Below are 19,681 nucleotides of genomic sequence, written 5' to 3'. Positions count from 1 at the left end.
AAGTCCTTTGTAGCATCAAAATGGGTCAAAACAGTTCTGGATGCCTCAACTCGTGCCTCCTTCTGTTCACTGTTCATACATTTCGGCACCCACTTAGCTAAAAGCTTGCGCATGTCTAGGATATTGGTAACAATAACACCAGCACACACCCGGGAGATGTTCAGTATCTGGGCTATCTTTCTGGCGGATATTCGCTGATGCTCAAGAACCAGCTAACGGACAGCATCGCTTGTTGCCGGGGCTGTTGAGGTTGTGGGGCGCCCGCTACGGACCTTATCCTCAATAGTTACATCCCCAGTCTTGAAACGAGCAACGCAATTTCTGACAGTGCTTTAGGAAGGATACCTCTCCCCTAGTGTTTGTGACATCTCACTGTGGAGGTCCTTTGCAGACTTTCCCTGCAGGAACAAAAATTTCATGACGACCCGTAACTCCACAGGCATGAAACTTACTTGTTCCTCTGCCGTCTCATGTTCTAGCAGAAATTAATAAAAGTTATAAAAACCGGAAACATCTTACACTTGCACAGTTATATAAAGAGATATGTTTTTTTATGGTACCAAATTAATCTTTCACCCTGACATGAAAGAGGGCAAAGCCAGGAACTTCTCAGACCACCCCCCCCCCCTTTCGTATACAGTAAAGAGATTTCTGAAACTAAAGTAGTGTGCAGGAGCAAACACTGCGCGTAAACTGGTCAAGAATTAAGATATAAAACAAACTTCTGGCAGTTTAACAAGCAGGTATCTGCAGGCGGACAGCGACGCCACGTAGGTGAAAGCTTGATCAAAAGCTCAGAAAATTTCCTATCGTGACATGCACAGATGGAAGCGCAAAAGATATCTGGACGGAAGTGGACTAAGCTTATCTTGTCACGCGGCCGCCGGTTCGAACCAGAGTTAGGGCCACCCTAGTAAAGTCGCGACAATACTTGTTTTAATTTCTCCACGTTAGGAGGGTTACGATTCGAGCTAGTAGGTATATCACATAAGGATCCACAGCGCAAACCAAGGCCAAGGGGGGGATGCGGGATATGCAGGGTTATCGAGCTGCAAGCAGATATTTGAAAATAAAAAACAAACCAACTGCAACGGGAGGAAATCTAAAAACTGATTAGCACATTTCACAAATCCCAATGCACTCTGCATCCAAAAAAGCAATGTCCTTTCTTGATAGCGTTTCAAACCTTAATTTACAATTTTTATTTTTCGCTAAAAAACGTTCGTGCGTCCCAGTATGGAAAAAAGGACCCATACAAACCTTAGTTCACAGAAAAACAATGTGGTTGCTGCTTTTCAGCATAATATTGTCGCATGGGATATCTGATGCCGTTAACACTACTTAGTGAGAAAATATAAAACGATTTAAACAGCCACAACATTATAGGAATGATTTTTCTTAAAAAGCCGTATCTTTTTTAGATATCCAGCCAGCCTAGCACCAAAAACGCACGTTAGTTCCACTTGCGGTGAGTCTTTTGTTGCAACACGTGGACGCATGTGGGTTGCCTTGAAACAGAACACCTTAGCTCGACCTGATCACGCGGCTACTCAAGGGCGGCGTATAGCGCATTCGTTTCAATAGGCAAAAGGGCAAATGGTTTCTTTATCTACGATGTCCTCAAAGCCGGCAGCGACTCGGAAGTGGCAATATGGATGATTGCTTCGATAAGAACTCCTACTTCAGTTAAATCGCTTGCTTCCTTGCAATACCGCGTTTTTCATCCGAGAATTTGTCATGGTCTCAGCTTCTGTTGCTCTTGCCGTACAGTAATACACCTCGTGTTCCTTGTTAAATTGAGTTTTTTTCATCCCTTTGAATAATTCTTCGCATTTTATGGGTAGTTTTGTGGCCTTTAGTGTTTTGCACTTGAACAGCTACCATCATTATTGCTTGCTTTCTTCCGGCACAGATCAATTTTAATCTCGTCTTTATTCAGCCTCTACTAACTGTAGATTGTAGTTTTCTTCTTCCTCGCAAAGTATGGTAGCGCTGTTCTCGACACCACCTGCCGAAGCGATTTTGCTTAGAATGGGCACCCGCCGCGGTGGCTCAGTGGTTAGAGTGCTCGACTACTGATCCGGAGTTCCTGGGTTCGAACCCGACAGCGTCGGCTGCGTTTTTATGAAGGAAAAACTCTAAGGCGCCCGTGTGCTTCGCAATGTCGGTGCACGTTAAAGATCCCCAGGTGGTCGAAATAATCCCGGAGCCCGCCACTACGGCACATCTTTCTTCCTTTCTTCATTAACTCCCTCCTTTATCCCTTCCCTTACAGCACGGTTCACGTGTCCAACGATATATGAGACAGATACTGCGCCATTTCCTTTCCCAAAAAAAACCTATTAATATTATTATTAGAATGAGCTGGCGTGCTATAATCGCTTCAACGAGGAGGAGTAAGTAAGAAGGACACGTTACCATTTGAATGCAAACAAAAGGATGTAAAATCGCTCGATTGTGGGCAATTCATTTTTTGCAGCTGATATTATCAAATAACATATAGGGACAAAATTATACCAATATTTGTATGCTGTAGATAATATCATGAAGCGAGTAAATACCCGCTTATAATCCATTCTCAATAAATATCGTGACGAAAAAGCTATTTTATTACCACAATGTTTTAAAAAGCTGCCCCCAGTCAGGATGGCAAAATGGTTTGTCTATCTACTGAGTTACGTCAAGAAACGAACAATAACACTCGCATTGTGATACAAAATGTGCAAAAATTCCTTTGTTACTCTTTTTTACTTTCGTCATTTTGTGCTGTGAAACTTCATGCTCTTTGCTTTTCAACCGAGGTGTGTAAAAAAAGACCCATATAAATTAACGCGTCCTTTGATGTGTGCAAAATTGATCTCCCGCTACAAGATTCGTTGCTTGCAAGCTGTGTTCTTGCGCGTGCCTTCGCCCTCCCTGTCCGGCTATAAATTGGCGGTGGTTTAGCCTCGGTTAAAGCGGGAGTGACGCGATAGCTACAGCTGGCCGAATGGAACTTGGTCACGCGACGAACCACGTGATCAGCCACGGCGCCGTTGGCAGCTGCTCCGCACCACGTGACCAACCACGTGACCGCGTGGCGGCGCCGCCACGCTGAAGGCTCGAAATGCTACCATAATGTATACCTATCGCAACAATACCGACCCACTTTCGCTCTGCATAAGTAGCTGCGTGTAGCGCGTGTCGACGTTCGGCGCAGCGGCGGGTGTGACTGCGAGGCGTGCAGCAGTGGCGACGGTGCGCCTCCCACTCTAGGTCATTCCAGGAACAGATCTCGCCTTCAGCTCTGCATGCGAAAAGTGGCGCTTCGCTCCAAAACAAAATATAGGTATTAGGAGCTGCATTTATCTCTGAAAAACATGGCAGGATTTTAGTTAGTTTTAGGCAGGTTCGTCCTTTATCACCGTTGCTGTTTATAATAGGCGAGGATAGCTGCAAGAAATTATTATAGACTGTAGCCTTTCGTACGAATGCAGCGTAATGACGTAAGAAGAGGCTAACGGGATATAATTTGCAACGGCCAAGGGGAGATGTCCTTCTAAGGTGAAGTATGAAAATGCGGAGAGGTATTTGTAAATAAAAAGAAGCGGCCAACGGGATATAATTTGCAAAGGCCAAGGGGAGATGTCCTTGTAAGGTGAAGTATGAAAGTGCGGAGAGGTATTTGTAAATAATTATCTCCAGGGCTTAATTTGATTCCTGCTTTGTGCCTGGAGGCAGATCAGTCTGGCGTAAAAATATGCCACTTGTGTTGGCCGAATACCATTGGGTGCACCTCATCAGGCAGTCCGCAAGGAAATGGGAAGAGCATCATATGACGCGCTGGATGGAGACTTACACTATAGAAGAAATGGCCGGCCATTATTCACGCACTTAGGAAAAGGACTGGCTGACACCATGTTCCCACTATCAACAACCGATGTGTATAGCAAAAACTTCAACACTCAACAACCCTAGTATGTCCTTGTAGTTGTGTGCCTCCTTATAGTGATTGCCTCAAGTTATACGTGGTTTTTAATTTTCAGCTCGAGGCCCTTCGCGAAAAAGCACCAGACACCGGCTTGCGGCCACCGAAGAAGCGACGCAAGACACACAAGCTCAGGATGTATGAGATAAAATACACTTATTAAAACCTCGCTGGCCTCCATGCCAGTGTCTGAGACGCTTGCTACTCGCCCTGTGAATCAGTCTCGCTCAGTATACAGAGTGCCGCGATTTTAGCTAAAGTTTCGGCCTATTGCGTCGGTCGCGAATCTGATACAAACTCTGAACAAAAGTTGCCTGTTGTTTAGCTTTCGTTAAACCTGGAGTGACATGATAGCTACAGCTGGCATAGTGGAACTTGGCCACGTGACCAACCGCCGCGCCACCGCCATGGTGCCGCCACGCTCAAGGCTCGAAATGCTACCGTAATGTAGCTGTCGCTAACAAAAGTGCCAAATGATCGCTGTAGCCGGCATTTTCGGAACCTTCAGTTTCCTGCTTAACCCTGCTCCTAGCCGCGCCAGCGGTAGTGAGTGCTCACTCTCTCTCACGTTGCGAGAGTACAACAAAAGCCTGTCAGTGTACCCAAACTAGATAGGAATCCATGCGAACCCCCTGGGGCATGCCATTGGACCATATGATGCACAGCACCTAAAAGTAACTGACTGCCATCCTCTCATCAGCTGGATGCAAATATCAATGCAATAATCTGCCTCCATCTGATGGCACAAAAGGTAAGCGGCATAGTTTTAACGTGCACTGACATCGCACGGCGCCCGTGTGCTGTGCGATGTCAGTGCACGCTAAAGATCCCCAGGTGGTCGAAATTATTCCGGAGCTCTCCACTACGGACCTATTTGTTCCTCTCTTCTTTCACTCCCTCCTTTATCCCTTCCCTTACGGCGCGGTTCAGGTGTCCAACGATATATGAGACAGATACTGCGCCATTTCCTTTCCACCAAAAACCAATTATTATTATTATTATAGTTTTCCACAAGTTCACTGCGATTCGCAGCCAGCGGGAACAGGAGGAAAAAACTTTTATTGCTGTATTAAGCAGAGGTGTTAGCGGCTTCCGGATGTCTTCATCCCTTGGGCTGAAGCCCCGGTTGATCCGGTGGTTGGTTCCCTTGTTCCAGGGCCCCACTGTGCCGTGCCACCTCGCATGCGTGCTGCACTAGTCCTCTTTGGGCCGACAGCTCGCTGTTGGTGAGCAGGCCCTCCCACTGTTCCGCATTGGGCTCTTTTAACTTATGGAAGGAGAAGTTGTTCTTGCACTCTCATTTGATGTAGTATAACGTGGGGGTTGCCCCGCAACATGTGCATGTGTCCGCGTATTGGTTCGGATGCATTTTGTGCAGTGTGCAAGTTGTGGAAGGTTCCTGTCTGCAGTCTTCGCCAGCCGACTGCTTCGTGCTGTGTTAAGAGTGGGTGTGGCGGGGGATACGTGATTCTCCTGCCTCTGTGGTAATTCAGTATCTCCGCGAACGTTGTCTCCACCGTCGTGGTGGGTTCAGAGTCCGTTGATGTATCCGCTCGGTTAGTAAGCTCGCGAGCTAGATCATCGGCCTTCTTCCCCTTCACTCCGGCGTGCCCCGGTACCCAGAAAATCTTATGTTGTATTCGTGTGCTCGGGGGCCCTGCTTTTGCTGACTCTACCTGCGGTGTAGTGTCTGCATGCCGTTTTTGAGTCCGTGATAATTGTGAGCGACTCGTTCCTACGGTACCCTTCCGCTACCGCTAGAGCTACGGCGGCTTCTTCCCCCTCGGATACCCTTCAACCTCTCAGTGTTGCGCAAGTGATCATGTCACCTTTGTGGTTCACCGCCACTGACGCAACTCTGTGTTCTTAAGAGTTTCTGTTCCACGAATGTAGGGCCGCATCCGTATATACTACATTTTTGTCATTCGCGGGGTGCTTATTCTGCCCTTGCGGCTCGCCTTGCCGCGTGCAAGTTTGGGTCCATGTTCCTAGGTAGGGGGCACACCCTGATGGTTAGGCGAATGTAATCGGGGATGCTCGCTTCCCTATTCTCTGTTTCGTTACTGATGTATCCCAACCTTAGGAGGAGCGCTCGGCCGGTGGTCGACTGCTGGAGCCTATACAGCTGTGCATCGAGTTGCGCTTCTTTCAGTTCTTCGAAGGTGCTGTGGGTTCCCAGCTTTAGCAGTTTTTCGTTCGACGTATTCCTTGGCAGGTTCAGCGCAGTCTTGAATGCCATTCTGATGAGTGTGTCTGCTTGTTCTTTTTCATGTTGTCATGTTGTGGTAGGGAAGCGAGTATGTGATGCGGCTGACCACTAGGCTCTTGACCAACTTGATTGTGTCGCTTTCCTTCATGCCTTGCCTTCTCTGCGATACCCTGGTAATCATTCTGCTGACTTGCTGCGTTGATTGTTGGAGGAGGCTTAGGGTGTGGCTGCGCCTCCTGCCGCATGGGATCCACATTCCTAGGACCCTTATCATGCTGCGTTCTGGGAGAACTTGCCCTTCTATCCGTATTTCGACCGTCTCCTTGGATGGCTTTTTGCCGACGCGCAGGACCTCCGATTTCTCGGTAGAGCATGCGAGTCCTCTCTCTCTCTCTCTGACATATCGTTCGACGCATGTCGCCGCTTGCTGGATTAGTTCTTCTTTCTGGCCGAGCGATCCGTGGTGTATCCAAATCGTGATATCATCCGCATACATAGCATGCTGGATTCCCTCGATTCGGCTCAGCTCGCGAGCTAGTCCGATTATGGCTATGTTGAAGAGGACCGGTGAGATTACGGATCCCTGCGGAGTGCCTTTGTTTGGCGTTTCAAAGACATCGCTCCGCAGGTCTCCCAGTCCCACCGTTGCCGTGCGGTTCGACAGGAATGCCCTCACGTAGTCGTGTACTCTTTTGCCGCAGTGGGCGATGGTTAGTCCCTCCATGATGGCGCTGTGGCTGACGTTATCGAACGCGCCCTTGATGTCTAGTGCCATTATGATGATCTCTCCTGTCTTGTGGATGGTATCGATTACCTCCTCCTCGATTTGCAATAGGATATCCTGCGTCGACAGGTTCGTTCTGAAGCCGAACATGCTGTGCGGGTACAGCTCTTCGTCTTCGAGGTACTGTTGTATTCTATTCGTGATTACCCTTTCGTAGAGCTTGCCCAGGCACAACGTTAGTGAGATGGGCCGCAGGCTCTCTATTTGTAGCTTCTTGCCGGGTTTGGGTATCATTACCACCTCCGCGTGTTTCCATGCTTTGGGCCCCGTTCCCGCTAGCCACGGCGCGTTGAGGTAGTCCGTGAGTTGGACTACCGCTTCGTCGCTGAGGTTGCGAATTAGGGAGTTTTTAATCTTGTCTGCTCCGGCTGCCGTGTTTTTAGTCACGGCCCTGATTGCTGCGTATACTTCTTCCTTCGTTATTGGTCTGTAGAGGTGCGGGTTTTCCTTCCCTTTATATTCTTCCTTATATCCCTTTGGCTTGTCAGTGCCGTAGTACTTCTTTTTGACCGCCGCGAGGATCTCTTCGTCCGTTCCATCGAATTGGTGAATTAATCTTTGTATGGCTTTGCCGCCTTCTACTTTTGTCTTGGTTGGGTCTATGAGGGCTTTGAGTATGCGCCATGTTTTGGCAGCGCTGAGCTTGCCGTTCAGCGAGTCGCTGAATTGCTCCCACCCTTGCCTGACAGCTGTGTCGCGTACTCCTCCGCTTTTTGTGTAATCTCCGCGATCTTATTTTGCAGCTTCCTGTTGAGTTTCTGTCGCTACCACCTTTTCGTGGGCCCGCGTCTTGCCTCCCATAGCCTGAGTAGCCGTGGGTCCACTTCCGGTGTAGCTTCTGTTCTGTCAATTTCCTGCGTATGTTGCTCCTGTATTTGAGTTCCGTGCTCCACTCTATTAATTTCGCCCTGTAGCTGTCTGCTATTGCTTCGGAAGGCGTCCCAGTCCGTAATGTGGGCTGTTCCTATCTTCCTTTTTTATGTTTTCAGCCTCCAGCGTTACTGTTAGCACGTAGTGGTCGCTTCCTAGGTTTTCCAGCAGGTTCTCCCACTCGGCCTGCCGCACTCCCCTAACAAAGGTTAGGTCTGGACAGGTGTCGGGGCTAACGCTGTGGCCTAGTCGCGTTGGCTGATTTTCGTCCGTTAGCAGAGTGCAGTTTGTATTTTCTGCTGCAACGCATATTAGTTGCCCCTTTTTCTCGCCTTTCTGGTAGCCCCAGCTAGGGTCCCTCGCTTTGAAGCCCCCGGCTATGAGGAGTGTTTGACTTAGCTAGGTTGCCCGCTTTAGCGAAAAGTTTGCTAAAATTGCCCCTTTTCTGCTTGGGTGGACTATATATTTACTATGAAGGTGCTTTTCTCTTTGTGTTTCCTTTTGGGTATGACTTCCATAATTACGTGCTCAATTCCCGTGTCTCCAATTTCATCTGTGCTATGGTAACTAGGTTTTTGTTAATTAGGGTCGCTGTGCGTCCGCTCTCCTGACATTGATATTCTTTTAGTGTTGGTATTGTGTTGGTTTCCTGTAACATTATTATGTCTGGTGGTGTTCCCTGTGTGTGGATAAACTGTTGCAGGTGTCCCTGCTTAAGCCGGTAGCCCCTGCAATTCCACTGCCAGATGCTTAGTGTGCTGTGTCCTGCCATGGTGATGTGCTGTTGTTGTTGTTACTTTGGTTTTCGGTTCCGAGTCTTCTTTCATTAAAGAGCCTGTCCCTGGCTTCGTTAGTGATTTTTTACGTGTTCTGGCTTTTGAAAAAGCTGCGGAAGTATTGATTTTCTTGTTGTTGCTGTGCCTGTATACTCTGCACGCCTTGCATTTGCGTCTGCATGGCTTGCATTTGTGTCTGCATGCTCTGCATAAACTTTTCATCTGTTCTTCAAAGCTATTGCCTACTATTGGTGGTGAGGGTGTTGGGCTCCGTGGTGGTGGTGGTGCCCGCGGGGGACTGGCTGCCCTAAGAGCCTGTAGCTCACTAATGAGCTCCCTTATCTTTTCCTTTAGTTGTCTATTTTCCTCTCTGATGGGTTCTAGTTCTTTCCTGAGCTTTTTGATTTCCTAACCTTTTTTTTGTTTTCGTTGCTAGTTTGCCCAAATTGCGGTAAAAGTGATTTGGGAAGGCACGCTCGCCAGCTCACCTTGACTCCGTCCTTGCTTTGCTGCTGCTGCTGCTGTTGTTTTGGCTGCCCTTGCTTGTTGTTTTGCCCTCCAAGGGGTGGAAAAGACTCGTCCCTGGGTCCGCCCCGGCTGCGGTTCCGGCCCCGGCTCTGGCTCCGTGAGCGGGATCCTTCCGGCAATGACTGCTACAACCAGGTCGAAATAACGCAAGCGTTATTTCAACCCATTACGTCGCATCCGGTTTGAAAAAAAGACGTCACGTCCGGCAATTTTTTTGCTGTTTGAGCCGAGCCGAGCATTGCTTTCAGTAGCACTATGGCCGGTCGGCGTGAGGAGCGTGCGATCGTGTTGCACATGAGTGATTTGTTCTTGCTATCCTTTGGTATGCACATACTGAGTGATTGCCCGTTATCTGACACTCGGCATTCCGTTGTCAACTTCCTTGCGCCCGAATATTTTGTGTTAGCAGATAACCCAGGACTAGCGCTGAGCCCGCTTGCCCGGCAGTGGACCCAAAGGCCCGGAGGGAAAGACTCATCTGTTTTTTCGTAAGTTCTGCTCAAAAGCTCTGTGCAGTTAAACAGAAAGGAGCTTGCGCTGCGCGTGTTTTATATCTTTTGTCAACCCAGCCCAGCGTAACTCATGGTCATGTAAAACACGCATAATTACCAGCTTCTGCGTGCTCCCGAAAAAGGCGGGAAAATTTTGACAACAGTCCAGTTGAACTAACCGTTTGTGCGATGAGTTTTGTACGCGGTCCGATTTTTTGTGGCCCCGCGGCTGGGAAAGTCTGTAGAGTGTTGACTTAATGCTGCACTTTACAATTGTGTGCTGCTGTTACAATTCGCTTTCGCTACAGGTGCAAAAATTGCGGCGAGATAAGCGATTACGCTTTAGTGTCTGCAGCGCGAGAGATGTTTTTTAAAATTTATATTTATTTCAGAAAACAGGGCTTTAAAAACTGACTGGCAGTTTTGTGGTATACACGGACCTTCCCGATTCCTGCTACGAGTCCGGCGTTGTCTTGCTGGCGCAGAGGCTGAACAAATGGGACGTTAAAAAGCTGAGGCAGCAAAGGCTCAAAGGCGCCACAAGGTGCGCCCTCAACCTTCTGTGAGAATTTTAAAATGAGTGTTGTGCCACCTGCGCCGAGCATCGGTTTACGTGGGAAAGGTGCTTGGACCCAGGTAGCCAACTAGAATGGAGCGCATGAGGTAACTGGAGAAGCAAACATAATTTTAAGGCCTCTAAGCTTAAGACCTTTTTACAGCTGATCGCATGAAGAACCCTTAAAGAGATGAACATTGTGGGCTACGTGCTTGATGTCCTTTGACAGTTTGGAAGCTTCTGGGGTGCATAAAGCTCACAAGGCACTGTTGCAATGCGTGACAGGTCATTGTGGTGATATTAGAAGAAGACATGGTGCAGCACAATGCGACAGAGAAAAGGAGCACACAAGATAAGCGCTCGCCCTGTGTGCTCCTTTTCTTTGTCCCGTTGTGCTGCGCTGTCTTCTAATATGCTATACGAACAAGCCCAAACTACAACTTTGTTAAGATTGGTCATGATAGGTTTCTTTGATTTCGCTGCACTCTCTGCACTAGTTCTGTGAAGTTCGCGCCGCGGTGGTGCCGGCAGCGTAGAACGTCAGCTCAGGCACTTCAAATGCAGCTTGGAACTGGCCGCTTCCAAAACGAATGGTCGAGTGCAGGCCCGATTGTCCAATAGCCTTGCTGTCTTCACGAAATTGCAACCAACTACATGCCGCTGACACCACAAACCACCAAAATCCTGAAACACTTGGAAGAATTTTCAAGCAGCAAATCGCAATGAAGTTTTACCATGAACCTGCTCTAGGAAATGGTCGTTTCACAGAAAGAAAAAAAAATTGTTGCATGTATACACACAGGCGATTTACAAATTAGCACTGAAATGCTGGCCATGCGACTCGACTTGACCGCTTAGGCTTTCATTATGACTCCTCAAACAGCCACTCACCTCCTCTATGTGTAGGCCGAAGAACCAGAGAAGGTATGGCACGGTTATTTAATGAAATGGTGACAGTTATTTGCTGAAAGGTTAAGGCTTATGGGGGTTTAACGTCCCAAATCGACTCGGGCAATGAGGGACACCGTAGTGAAGGGCTCCGGAAATTTTGACCACCTGGTGTTCTTTAAGTGATAACAAAGCTATTTCCGTCGACTTGCTCCTTCGGAAGCCGAATTGAGCCTCAGACAGGATTTGTTTCGCATTATAAAAGTTCACTAGACGGGAAAAGATTACTTTTTCCAAGCCCTTTAAAAATACTCGAACCACAGATATTGGTCTATAATTGGGCATTACATATTTTTCTCCCCCTTTAAACACAACTGTTACTCTTGCTTCCTTCATTTCTTCCGGGTAAACTCCCGTTTCAATTACCAAATTGAAGATGCATGCAAGCATAGGTGCAATAAAGATAGTACATATTTGACTGGTTTTATCTGAATATTGTCAACATCTAAGGCTTTGATATTATTTAAATTCATAAATGTTGTACATACTTCGCTCTCATTGGTGGGCTCAAGGAAAAAGCTTTCGGAAGGGCTACAAGAAGAAGGAACTAATAGACCATCATAGGTAAATGGGTAGTTAAAAAATTGCTGTTTAAATGGCCAGCGAGAGCCTGACCGGATAATTCAGAGCCCTTAAGATTATTCGTTGAGCTGGCGCATTTTTCGTATTGCGACGTAACAAGTTATTTACAACTTTCCCCACAGCGTCTGAATTTTTCATTCTACCATCAGAGAAGTTTTTGATGATACACAATCTTAGCACGCCTAAGCTCAGCATTTAGATTATTTCTTGTTTTTTTTAATAAGATTAGAGAGAGCGATTATTTAAAAAGGCATGGTACAACTTGTTTTTGCGCTTTTTTATTCTTTTGGGCTCTGGCGTGATCCATGGTTTCCTTATTTGTTTAGACTGCTTAATGTTCTTGAAGGGAATTGCTTAGAGTATATTTCTACAAAAACCTTTACAAACGTTGAATATGCATTATTTGAGTCTTTTATATCGAATAACTAGGAGTTCCGTCCAAAACCATTTCAGCTTGTTATCTGGGTACCTCCAACCTTTTTTATTTGCGTGTAACTCCAGCCCCTCTTCATCTGTCATTGTAGCCGCTATTGTTTCTCAAGTACCATCTTGATATTAGCAGTTCCTAATTCAAGCCTTCTGCAGGGCTTGAAGGACCTATTTAATTGGAAATGAGGAGAGCACGTGCACAGGGTGGAAAGCGTGTGATCTGCCAGGAAACACTGAGGCGGCCCCGAGAAGGGCCTTTATTAAGTTTGACAGCCGTTTTGTGCATCTTCACTTGGCAGCGACAACACAGCGTGTGCGGTCCCCATGGTTTTGCCGCAGCTGTCGAAGCAATCCTCAGACACGACCATGACCTTCGACATCTGATGTTTTTATTTAAAAAACACAGGGACCAAAGTCGTGCTGTATGCAGTGCGATCGCCATGTGGTTCCACTGACGGCGAACAATCATCCACCTAGCCCGGCTCTTTGGACGGATTCAGGAAACGACTGAAAAGAACAGAAGTAACGAGCAAACAAAGGTGTGCTGCAAACAAGTTAGAACGCAAAGAAACGAAGGCGCGCTGCGCTGGGCTAATGATGTAGCGAGGTATAATATGTAAATTTTCACGGCTGGCGTCGATTTGTACAAAGCGCGAGTAGTCGCTACGGAAATAAACAAAGGCGCACTGGAGCTGGGTAAGTCTGCAGCTACAAGCACGAGTTTTTTGTCTCTACCGCCGATTTCCACACCGCGCGATCGTCATAACTTTTCTTGGACTTGCTGTTGAAGCTGACAGCGATCATAAAAATTAAGGCCGCCGACTGTAGTGGCAGAGGCTTGCTATTAAAAGGAACAAAGCCGTGCACTTTGTCAATTAGGCAACGAGGCCTAGCGCGTTTTTTAGAGCCGACTTGGACAAAGCGCGAGACGGCGCGCGCTTCTAACGCTTGCCAACGCAAAGAAACAAAGGCGCGCTGCGCTGGGATAATGCTGTAGCGAGGTATAATATGTAAATTTTCACGGCTGCCATATATTTCGACCAAGCGCGAGAAGTCTCTAAGGAATTAAAGCTGCACTGCACTGGGTGAATGCTGGATACTTAGGTCAGGCGCGAGTTCCACAATGCGCGAGTCAAAGGGCAAATTGTAGTGGCAGAATTATCGTGGCCACTTTTACCCTGGACTTGCCACTGCAAAGGAACAAAGGCGCACTGGGGTCGATGCCCCGACCTCTCGCCACGTGGTATCGGTCCGCGGCAAATAAGGACAGCATCGGCTTTCCAGAAGCATCCAGGAAACGATGCTGCAAAAAAAGTTACGTTACAAGCGCAGCAATTTGGAGAGTTCTGCACGAGAAAACTTCGAAAACGTTGATCAACCCTTACCTCGGGGTTAAGAACGTGCACGCCCGACAAGCGCTTCATCGTGGCTGTCCGACGGTGGTTCAGCTGGCGATGCCGGCGGTCCTCAAACCGCACCTTATGTGGGTCGTCGTAATGGCGTTGCAAAACTTTTAACACCAGCACGACACTAGCCACGTGCTCCTGCAGCAGCAAAACGAGGTCCTGGAATGCGCAAGGCATGTAGATAAGCGGTACAGCACTTCACGAAGCGAAATTTGAGATAGAAGGCGTACCTTTTTGTCGCTGGCCATTTCTCGCTGGTCAGCGCCTTTTGGGGGTCGTCGCAATGTCGCGGAAGCGATAACTGTACAGAAATTTCAGCTGGCTTTCGCCGACGAGCGCACCACGCAAAAAAAGCCATACCTGGACAGCTCCAGAAACGTGCGCGGCGCCGCCAAGGCTGCCCGCGCACCACGCACGCGCGGCGGACGGCCGGCCGGCCCTAGCGATTCCCTAGGCCCTCTAGGGACAGGCCGAGAGAGGCGCGGCGACTCCACATCCGGAACAGATGGTTTTCAACGGCACAACTGTTCAGGAGCATACATTACAAGGCCATGAAATACCCCGAGTGGCCGAATACAAATATCTCGGGGTATGGATAAACAACGGGCATATGTACACGGAAAAGCACGAACAGTCTCTCATAGCAAAAGGGCGAAGAGATGCCGGGATAATGAAACATAGGGCATTGTGGGGTACAACAGGTATGACGTCCTCAGAGGTATTTGGAAAGGAATAATGGTGCCGGGGCTTACTTTCGGGAATGCGGTTCTATGCTTAAGGGCTGCAGTTCAGTCGCGATTAGAAGTAAATCGGAGAACTGTCGGAAGATTAGCACTAGGTGCCCACGGGAAAACCACAAACGAGGCAGTACAGGGGTATATGGGCTGGGCAACGTTCGAAGCACGGGAAGCTCAGAGTAAAGTACTATACGAAGAACGCCTGAGGAAATTGGATGATAACAGGTGGGCAGCTAAGGTATTTAAATACCTGTACAGAAAGAGCGTTGACACACAGTGGCGGAAACGAACTAGAAAGCTGGCCAGTAAGTTTGCCAGAGACGAGGAAGGAGAAAGAAAGAGCATTAAACGACAGGTTAAAGACGTCGAAGGTAAAAATTGGATAGATTCAATGGAAAAGAAGCATAGTGTAGAACTATATCGATGCTGGAAAAGGCAGATCAGGTAGGAAACGTTTTATGATAACTCAAGGGGCAGTGCCCTCCTCTTTGAAGCTAGGTCAGGGTGTCTTAGAACGCACAGCTACAGAAAAAAATTTAACGAAGAAGATGACACATGTGCTGTGTGTGGTAAATCTGTAGAAACAATAGAGCACCTTATCCTAAAATGCGATGGTATCCATCCCGATGTCGATGCAGGCACAGTCCCTCTTCCTGAGGCCTTAGGGTTTAGAGATAACAATAGTCATGTAAATAATGGACAATTGGTGGCACAAAAGCAGAGAGAGGTGACGTAAGTTTTAAAGTGTAGGAAGACCTTTTTTTAAAGGAAATGGCGAATTGTATTAACAGCTTACAGCAGAGTAAACAAAAATAAAGGAGAAAAAAAACTGACCATAGCGGCAACAACAACTGCCCCGTTTCAAAGGGGATGCTCCTACCTTCCATCCACCCATCCATCCGTTTCAGTTCAGTTCAGTTCAGTTCAGAAAAACTTTATTTCCGGCAGATGGTGGTCTCCCTACCCCCTCTCAGGCTCGGCCGAAGCCTAAGCCCGATTAGGAGAAGAGGTCGTCGGCTGAGGACGGTGTAGCTGATGCTTCACGGCCTCGGCCGCCACGCGGGTGGCTTTGCGCTGCGCGTTGGGGTCCTCGCTCCGCAGCAGCGCCTCCCAGGCTTCAAAACTATTTATTTCTTCCTTAGCCCCTGGTGAGCTAAGACATTCCCAAGTAATGTGGTTTAGTGTACCCCTTTCCCCACAGTCGATACATTTTTCGTCACCTGGGTTCTTAGCAATTTTGACTGGCGATATGTATACCCCTGCTTGGATCCTCCTCCAGATAAACGCCTCTTTGTGAGTAAGGGATACGTCTGGAGGAGGGTATATTCTTCTTCCTAATTTGAAACCATCCGTAATTTCCTTGTACGTGATTGGGGCATCCTTAAGATTTGTGCAGACCGGTTGCTCCGCTGCTGCCCGGATGTAGGTTACTCGGGCTAGCAGGTGAGCGGCCTCGTTACCAGCTATTTCTTCATGTGCTGGTATCCAGAATAGTGCAGCAGACCTATGTTTTGGCATGCTTTCCAGAATGCGTTTGGCTTCCCAAGAGACCAAGCCCTTACTAAAATTTCTGACAGTCGATTTACTATCGCAAAGAATGTACCCTGCATTAGATCCTGCCAGGGCGGGCGCCACCGCCACTTCTTCAGCAGTTTCCGTGTTCTGGGTTCTGACTGAGGCTGTGATCAGGGGTTTTCCCTGACCGTCTACAACGGCCGAAACCGCAGCCCCCTCCAGACCCCCAGCAGCGTCTACGTATGCTACATCCTCAGCAGGCAGCTCTCCGAACTTTTTTGCGATAGCCTTGGCCCTACGTTTTCGTCTATCTTTGTTGAACTGAGGGTGCATGTTTTTCGGTATGGGAGGAATTTTTATTTTGGACCTGATGTCGAGAGGTATATCTACCTTGCCTTCTATTTTGCTGTCAGGCTGTACCCCCACCCATTCCATAATTTTCCTGCCTGTCCGGGTTTTGCTAAGTCGTTCAAGCGAGAACGAGGGCGAAGCGAAAAAAACGTCACGCCATGCGTCCGCAGACACGCATCCCAGCGACCAATCGGCGTTTCCAGCCTACCGACCCGCAAACGCTTCTCTTGGCGCAGCGGGATGACAAGCTTGTAGCTAATCCGACAAACCACGTCTTAATCTGTGCCTATTGTTTCGCTAACAGTAAATTTATTTTTTTGAAGCATCATTTTCTAAACGACAGTTTTGTAAATATATAGTGGCACAGTTTCAAAACGATTGGAAGCTCTTTTAGTAGAAAACTGTTCGGGCGTCGGCAACAGTGTGCAAAACATGCTGTAACGCGCAGCGCGCGAACAGCACGCGTAGCAGGTGTAGCGGTCGCTGTTCGAGTTTCAGTTCGCCACTGACTCAAGAGCATGTCGGTGGCCTCTACAAGCATGCCCTAGCCGATGAGAAGGCTGACATTCTTGTTCCAAGGTAGGGCAAACCGATGTTCCACCTAAACTGTGTGATATTTGCCAGCGAGCGCCAAACACTCGCGCGCTTACATTCGATCGTGCTAACAGTTTCGCGCGTTCTTCAGAGATCGTGTGTTCATGATTTTCTCACAATCATCTCAGCGCGCATCGTCAAGGGTCCGACGTTTTTCATATCATTTAATGTCACTCAAACGGAGCCTGTTCGTTGCTTAACGCTGGAGAAATTTGCTTGAACAAAACGAACAGAGATGCACACGTTTATCAGCCCTCAATGCGATTTGTACGTGTTTCTCCGCGCCAACGTTTGCTGTCACCTAAACATTTCGCTTTGCACATGGCCGCTAGTAGCGGTGGAAATATTACCTAATATGCTTAGATGTTCGGCTTGTGTACTACATACTGTCACATGATCGCGAGCCCATGTACTCGTAGCGTTTCACCGACTGTACTTCAGACTTTTCGAGGTCAGAAAATTCTCGGTTTCGAATGTATGGAAAGTTCCAAGTGGTTCGAAGCCGGAAGCTCCCATATCATTTGGAAAGGGGCCGGCAGTTGCAGTTGTTCGATCCTTTCTATTTTCCTCAATGCATCGTTACACCTTCATGTTAGCCCAGTTTTTTACATTTGATCGCTTTTGCCGGCATCACCACCTACTGCTTCATATCGTACGTCAGCCGGTAATGCGCATTGCTTGAATTAAAGCAATAGCTAATCCGGCATATGTTTCTTTGCGCTTTTACTCCAGTACTGCCCGCATGAGAACTTATGTCTTATGTTTAAGTCTTCTCAGCGGCCAGCCCCTATTTGAGGTTATTTCTTTTTTTGTTGTTTAACTGAGGGATGTGTCTATTATTCTGTCTTTCAACACACCGTGAATAATTGCATGAACTCGGGGTGCTCCAGATGACTTCTAGTGAGGTAAGACTATGTCCATCTCATGCGTTCAGCTTGGAAGTCATTCTTTAAAAGTCACTGCGATTGGACGACTGGACATGCTGACTACCCCAGCAGGTGTTTCTAAGCCTTGCTTTCTGCTAATGTGTGCACATTCCAGAGTGTTCCAGATTTGATGCATCAGTGCCTAACTAGTCGGTACTGAAGTTGTACTTAGCAGAGTTTTCGGTCTGCGAATATTCGCGTATCGTTCGCACTTCTGCTTTTTTTTTTTTGCCACATACAGTCATTAATGTGCCATGTACAGTTATAGTAAAAATGCACTTTATTCACAAGTGCAAGTAGGGTTGAAAGTAATGTGAAAGACGGGAACGAGATAGTGGTTATTCTTCTTGTGTTTTTTAGTGTTACTTTTGTTGTTCAAGTACTCTCTGGCGAAGTGGCCTAGTTTGCATCATCAAATCACATGCTTCTTGATGTGCTGAAGGTGTGAGACTAAGAATACGGATGCTGAATGTCGGAATAAGTTTGTTATTAAAATCAGTAAATGCAGAGCAGTGTTATAAGACTGGCTGCAACTATCCCATAGGACAGTTTTTGTTATCAGGAACAGGGCTGCATGTTTATACGCAGCTTTTTATAGTGGCAGTTTTGCACTGTGCAAAGCTTGCAGTGTATTTGGGAGTGGTGGCTGGGGTCTGTTTCTTTAAAAAAAGAAAATTGGAAAAAGGTAGGTGCTCTGAGCAGAAACTGCTGTATTCAAATCGGGTATCTGAATGGCAGTTTCCTGGAATAAAAGGGGCACAGTAGGGTGATAGAAGGAAAGAAATAGGTTGTATGAGAAGCGGAAAGAAGACAGTTTAAATACCATATGCGGGGAACCACATCCAGACACAAACACTAGCAAGTTAAAAGAGCAAAATGGCGATACATGTTGTGGCAGGTAAGGGTAACAGCTATGGCAGATTTCTCAGTCACAGGACACCAGTAAATGTGATCGAGGCTTGCAGTCTGTCCAGTGGCTTGCAGTCTGTCCAGTGCGAATATGCCATTTCTTTTGATGCCACAGGGTGCAGCCACAGGGTCCTTGAAATCCTTAGGAAGCCTTGAATTTGGAAACCCTGTTTTCAAGGCACTTGAAAACACTTGGAATTTTTTTTGAATGCTTGAATATCGGATGAGCAACTTGAGCTTGTTGGTTCTGCACCTTTGGGTGAACAGTGCAAAATATTGGAGGTGGCACCTAAGCTCCGTCTTAAGACTATGACGTGATAGCGTTAATGAGATAATACTCATATATGCAGAATGGGTCATTCTCAGCTCTACATTCATGTGTGCCTGGGAGTCCTCATACCGCTCCTGGCACGGTGGTGCAGTGGTGAAAAGATGCGCCAGTACTCTGCAATGGCAGGTGCTAGTACAGGGGGGCTTGTGAGACCCACATTGCTTTTCTTGAGCAACCTCTTGCGATGAGTCATTAATTTAACTGCCACCTGCCGCATTCGGCAGTTTGCTCACAATCCAGTGGACAGGTTGTGATGATGCCATAAGGTCACACGACCTAGGTGGCCCTACTAGGTTGTTTCTCCGAGGGTCATCGTATTCTTATGAGGGGTAGTAAATATGCTCGCATTATGATGCAACAGACACATAACATTGCAACTTTACATGCATGTTGCTTTGTGTTTCTAAGCTAGGGTCACAAGTTGTATGGCTTTCCCCTCTTATTTTACTCTTATCGCACTCCATTGAAGGTCACCCTGTGGCAATGGCTGAAGTGAAAAAGGAACATCTGGCATTATTCCATTATTTAATTCTTAACTTAAGATGGAATGATGCCAACAAGTGTTCGTGTGGACATGAAGAACTCTGCAGCCTCATGTGAAAGTGGCACATGATGGCGAGCTTTGTTTTTTCATAGCAGGGAGCCTTTCAGTGATCTACAGGCTATTTGAGTAATTGAAGTCAGAGGAGCTGCATATTGGAAGAGGTGGTTGTCACCTGTAAGCATGTTACGTTTCTTCAGACAGCTTTGGAACTGGGCATTAGTTATGGGT

General features: G+C 47.4%; 2 protein-coding genes and 1 long non-coding RNA gene across 4 annotated transcripts in view; 2 read left to right on the top strand and 1 right to left on the bottom strand.

Moving 5' to 3' along the window:
• LOC144109939 (carbonic anhydrase 5B, mitochondrial-like) overlaps positions 1 to 4,136 on the top strand; it is a 37,363-nt gene extending 33,227 nt beyond the window's left edge. For both annotated transcript variants that reach the window (XM_077642712.1, XM_077642710.1), the window contains one exon: positions 4,026 to 4,136. In XM_077642712.1, coding sequence (XP_077498838.1) covers positions 4,026 to 4,130 — 105 coding nt within the window. In that variant the 3' untranslated portion in view covers positions 4,131 to 4,136. The remainder of the gene's footprint in view (positions 1 to 4,025) is intronic.
• Positions 4,137 to 12,556: 8,420 nt separating this feature from the next.
• LOC144110665 (uncharacterized) lies at positions 12,557 to 13,939 on the bottom strand. The gene is made up of 3 exons (XR_013309893.1): positions 13,777 to 13,939; positions 13,526 to 13,705; positions 12,557 to 12,647 (listed from the first exon to the last, which is right to left on the bottom strand). It is a non-coding gene; the product is annotated as an uncharacterized LOC144110665 (long non-coding RNA).
• Positions 13,940 to 16,581: 2,642 nt separating this feature from the next.
• Positions 16,582 to 19,681, top strand: part of LOC144111182 (DNA polymerase eta-like) — a 42,613-nt gene continuing 39,513 nt past the window's right edge. The window contains exon 1 of the mRNA XM_077644357.1: positions 16,582 to 16,728. Coding sequence (XP_077500483.1) covers positions 16,701 to 16,728 — 28 coding nt within the window. The 5' untranslated portion in view covers positions 16,582 to 16,700. The remainder of the gene's footprint in view (positions 16,729 to 19,681) is intronic.

This window comes from Amblyomma americanum, chromosome 11 (genome assembly GCF_052857255.1).
Source record: "Amblyomma americanum isolate KBUSLIRL-KWMA chromosome 11, ASM5285725v1, whole genome shotgun sequence".
Lineage (NCBI taxonomy): Eukaryota > Metazoa > Arthropoda > Arachnida > Ixodida > Ixodidae > Amblyomma > Amblyomma americanum.
Note: the sequence above shows the minus strand (reverse complement) of the source record. Positions and strands in the feature narration are given on the sequence as shown.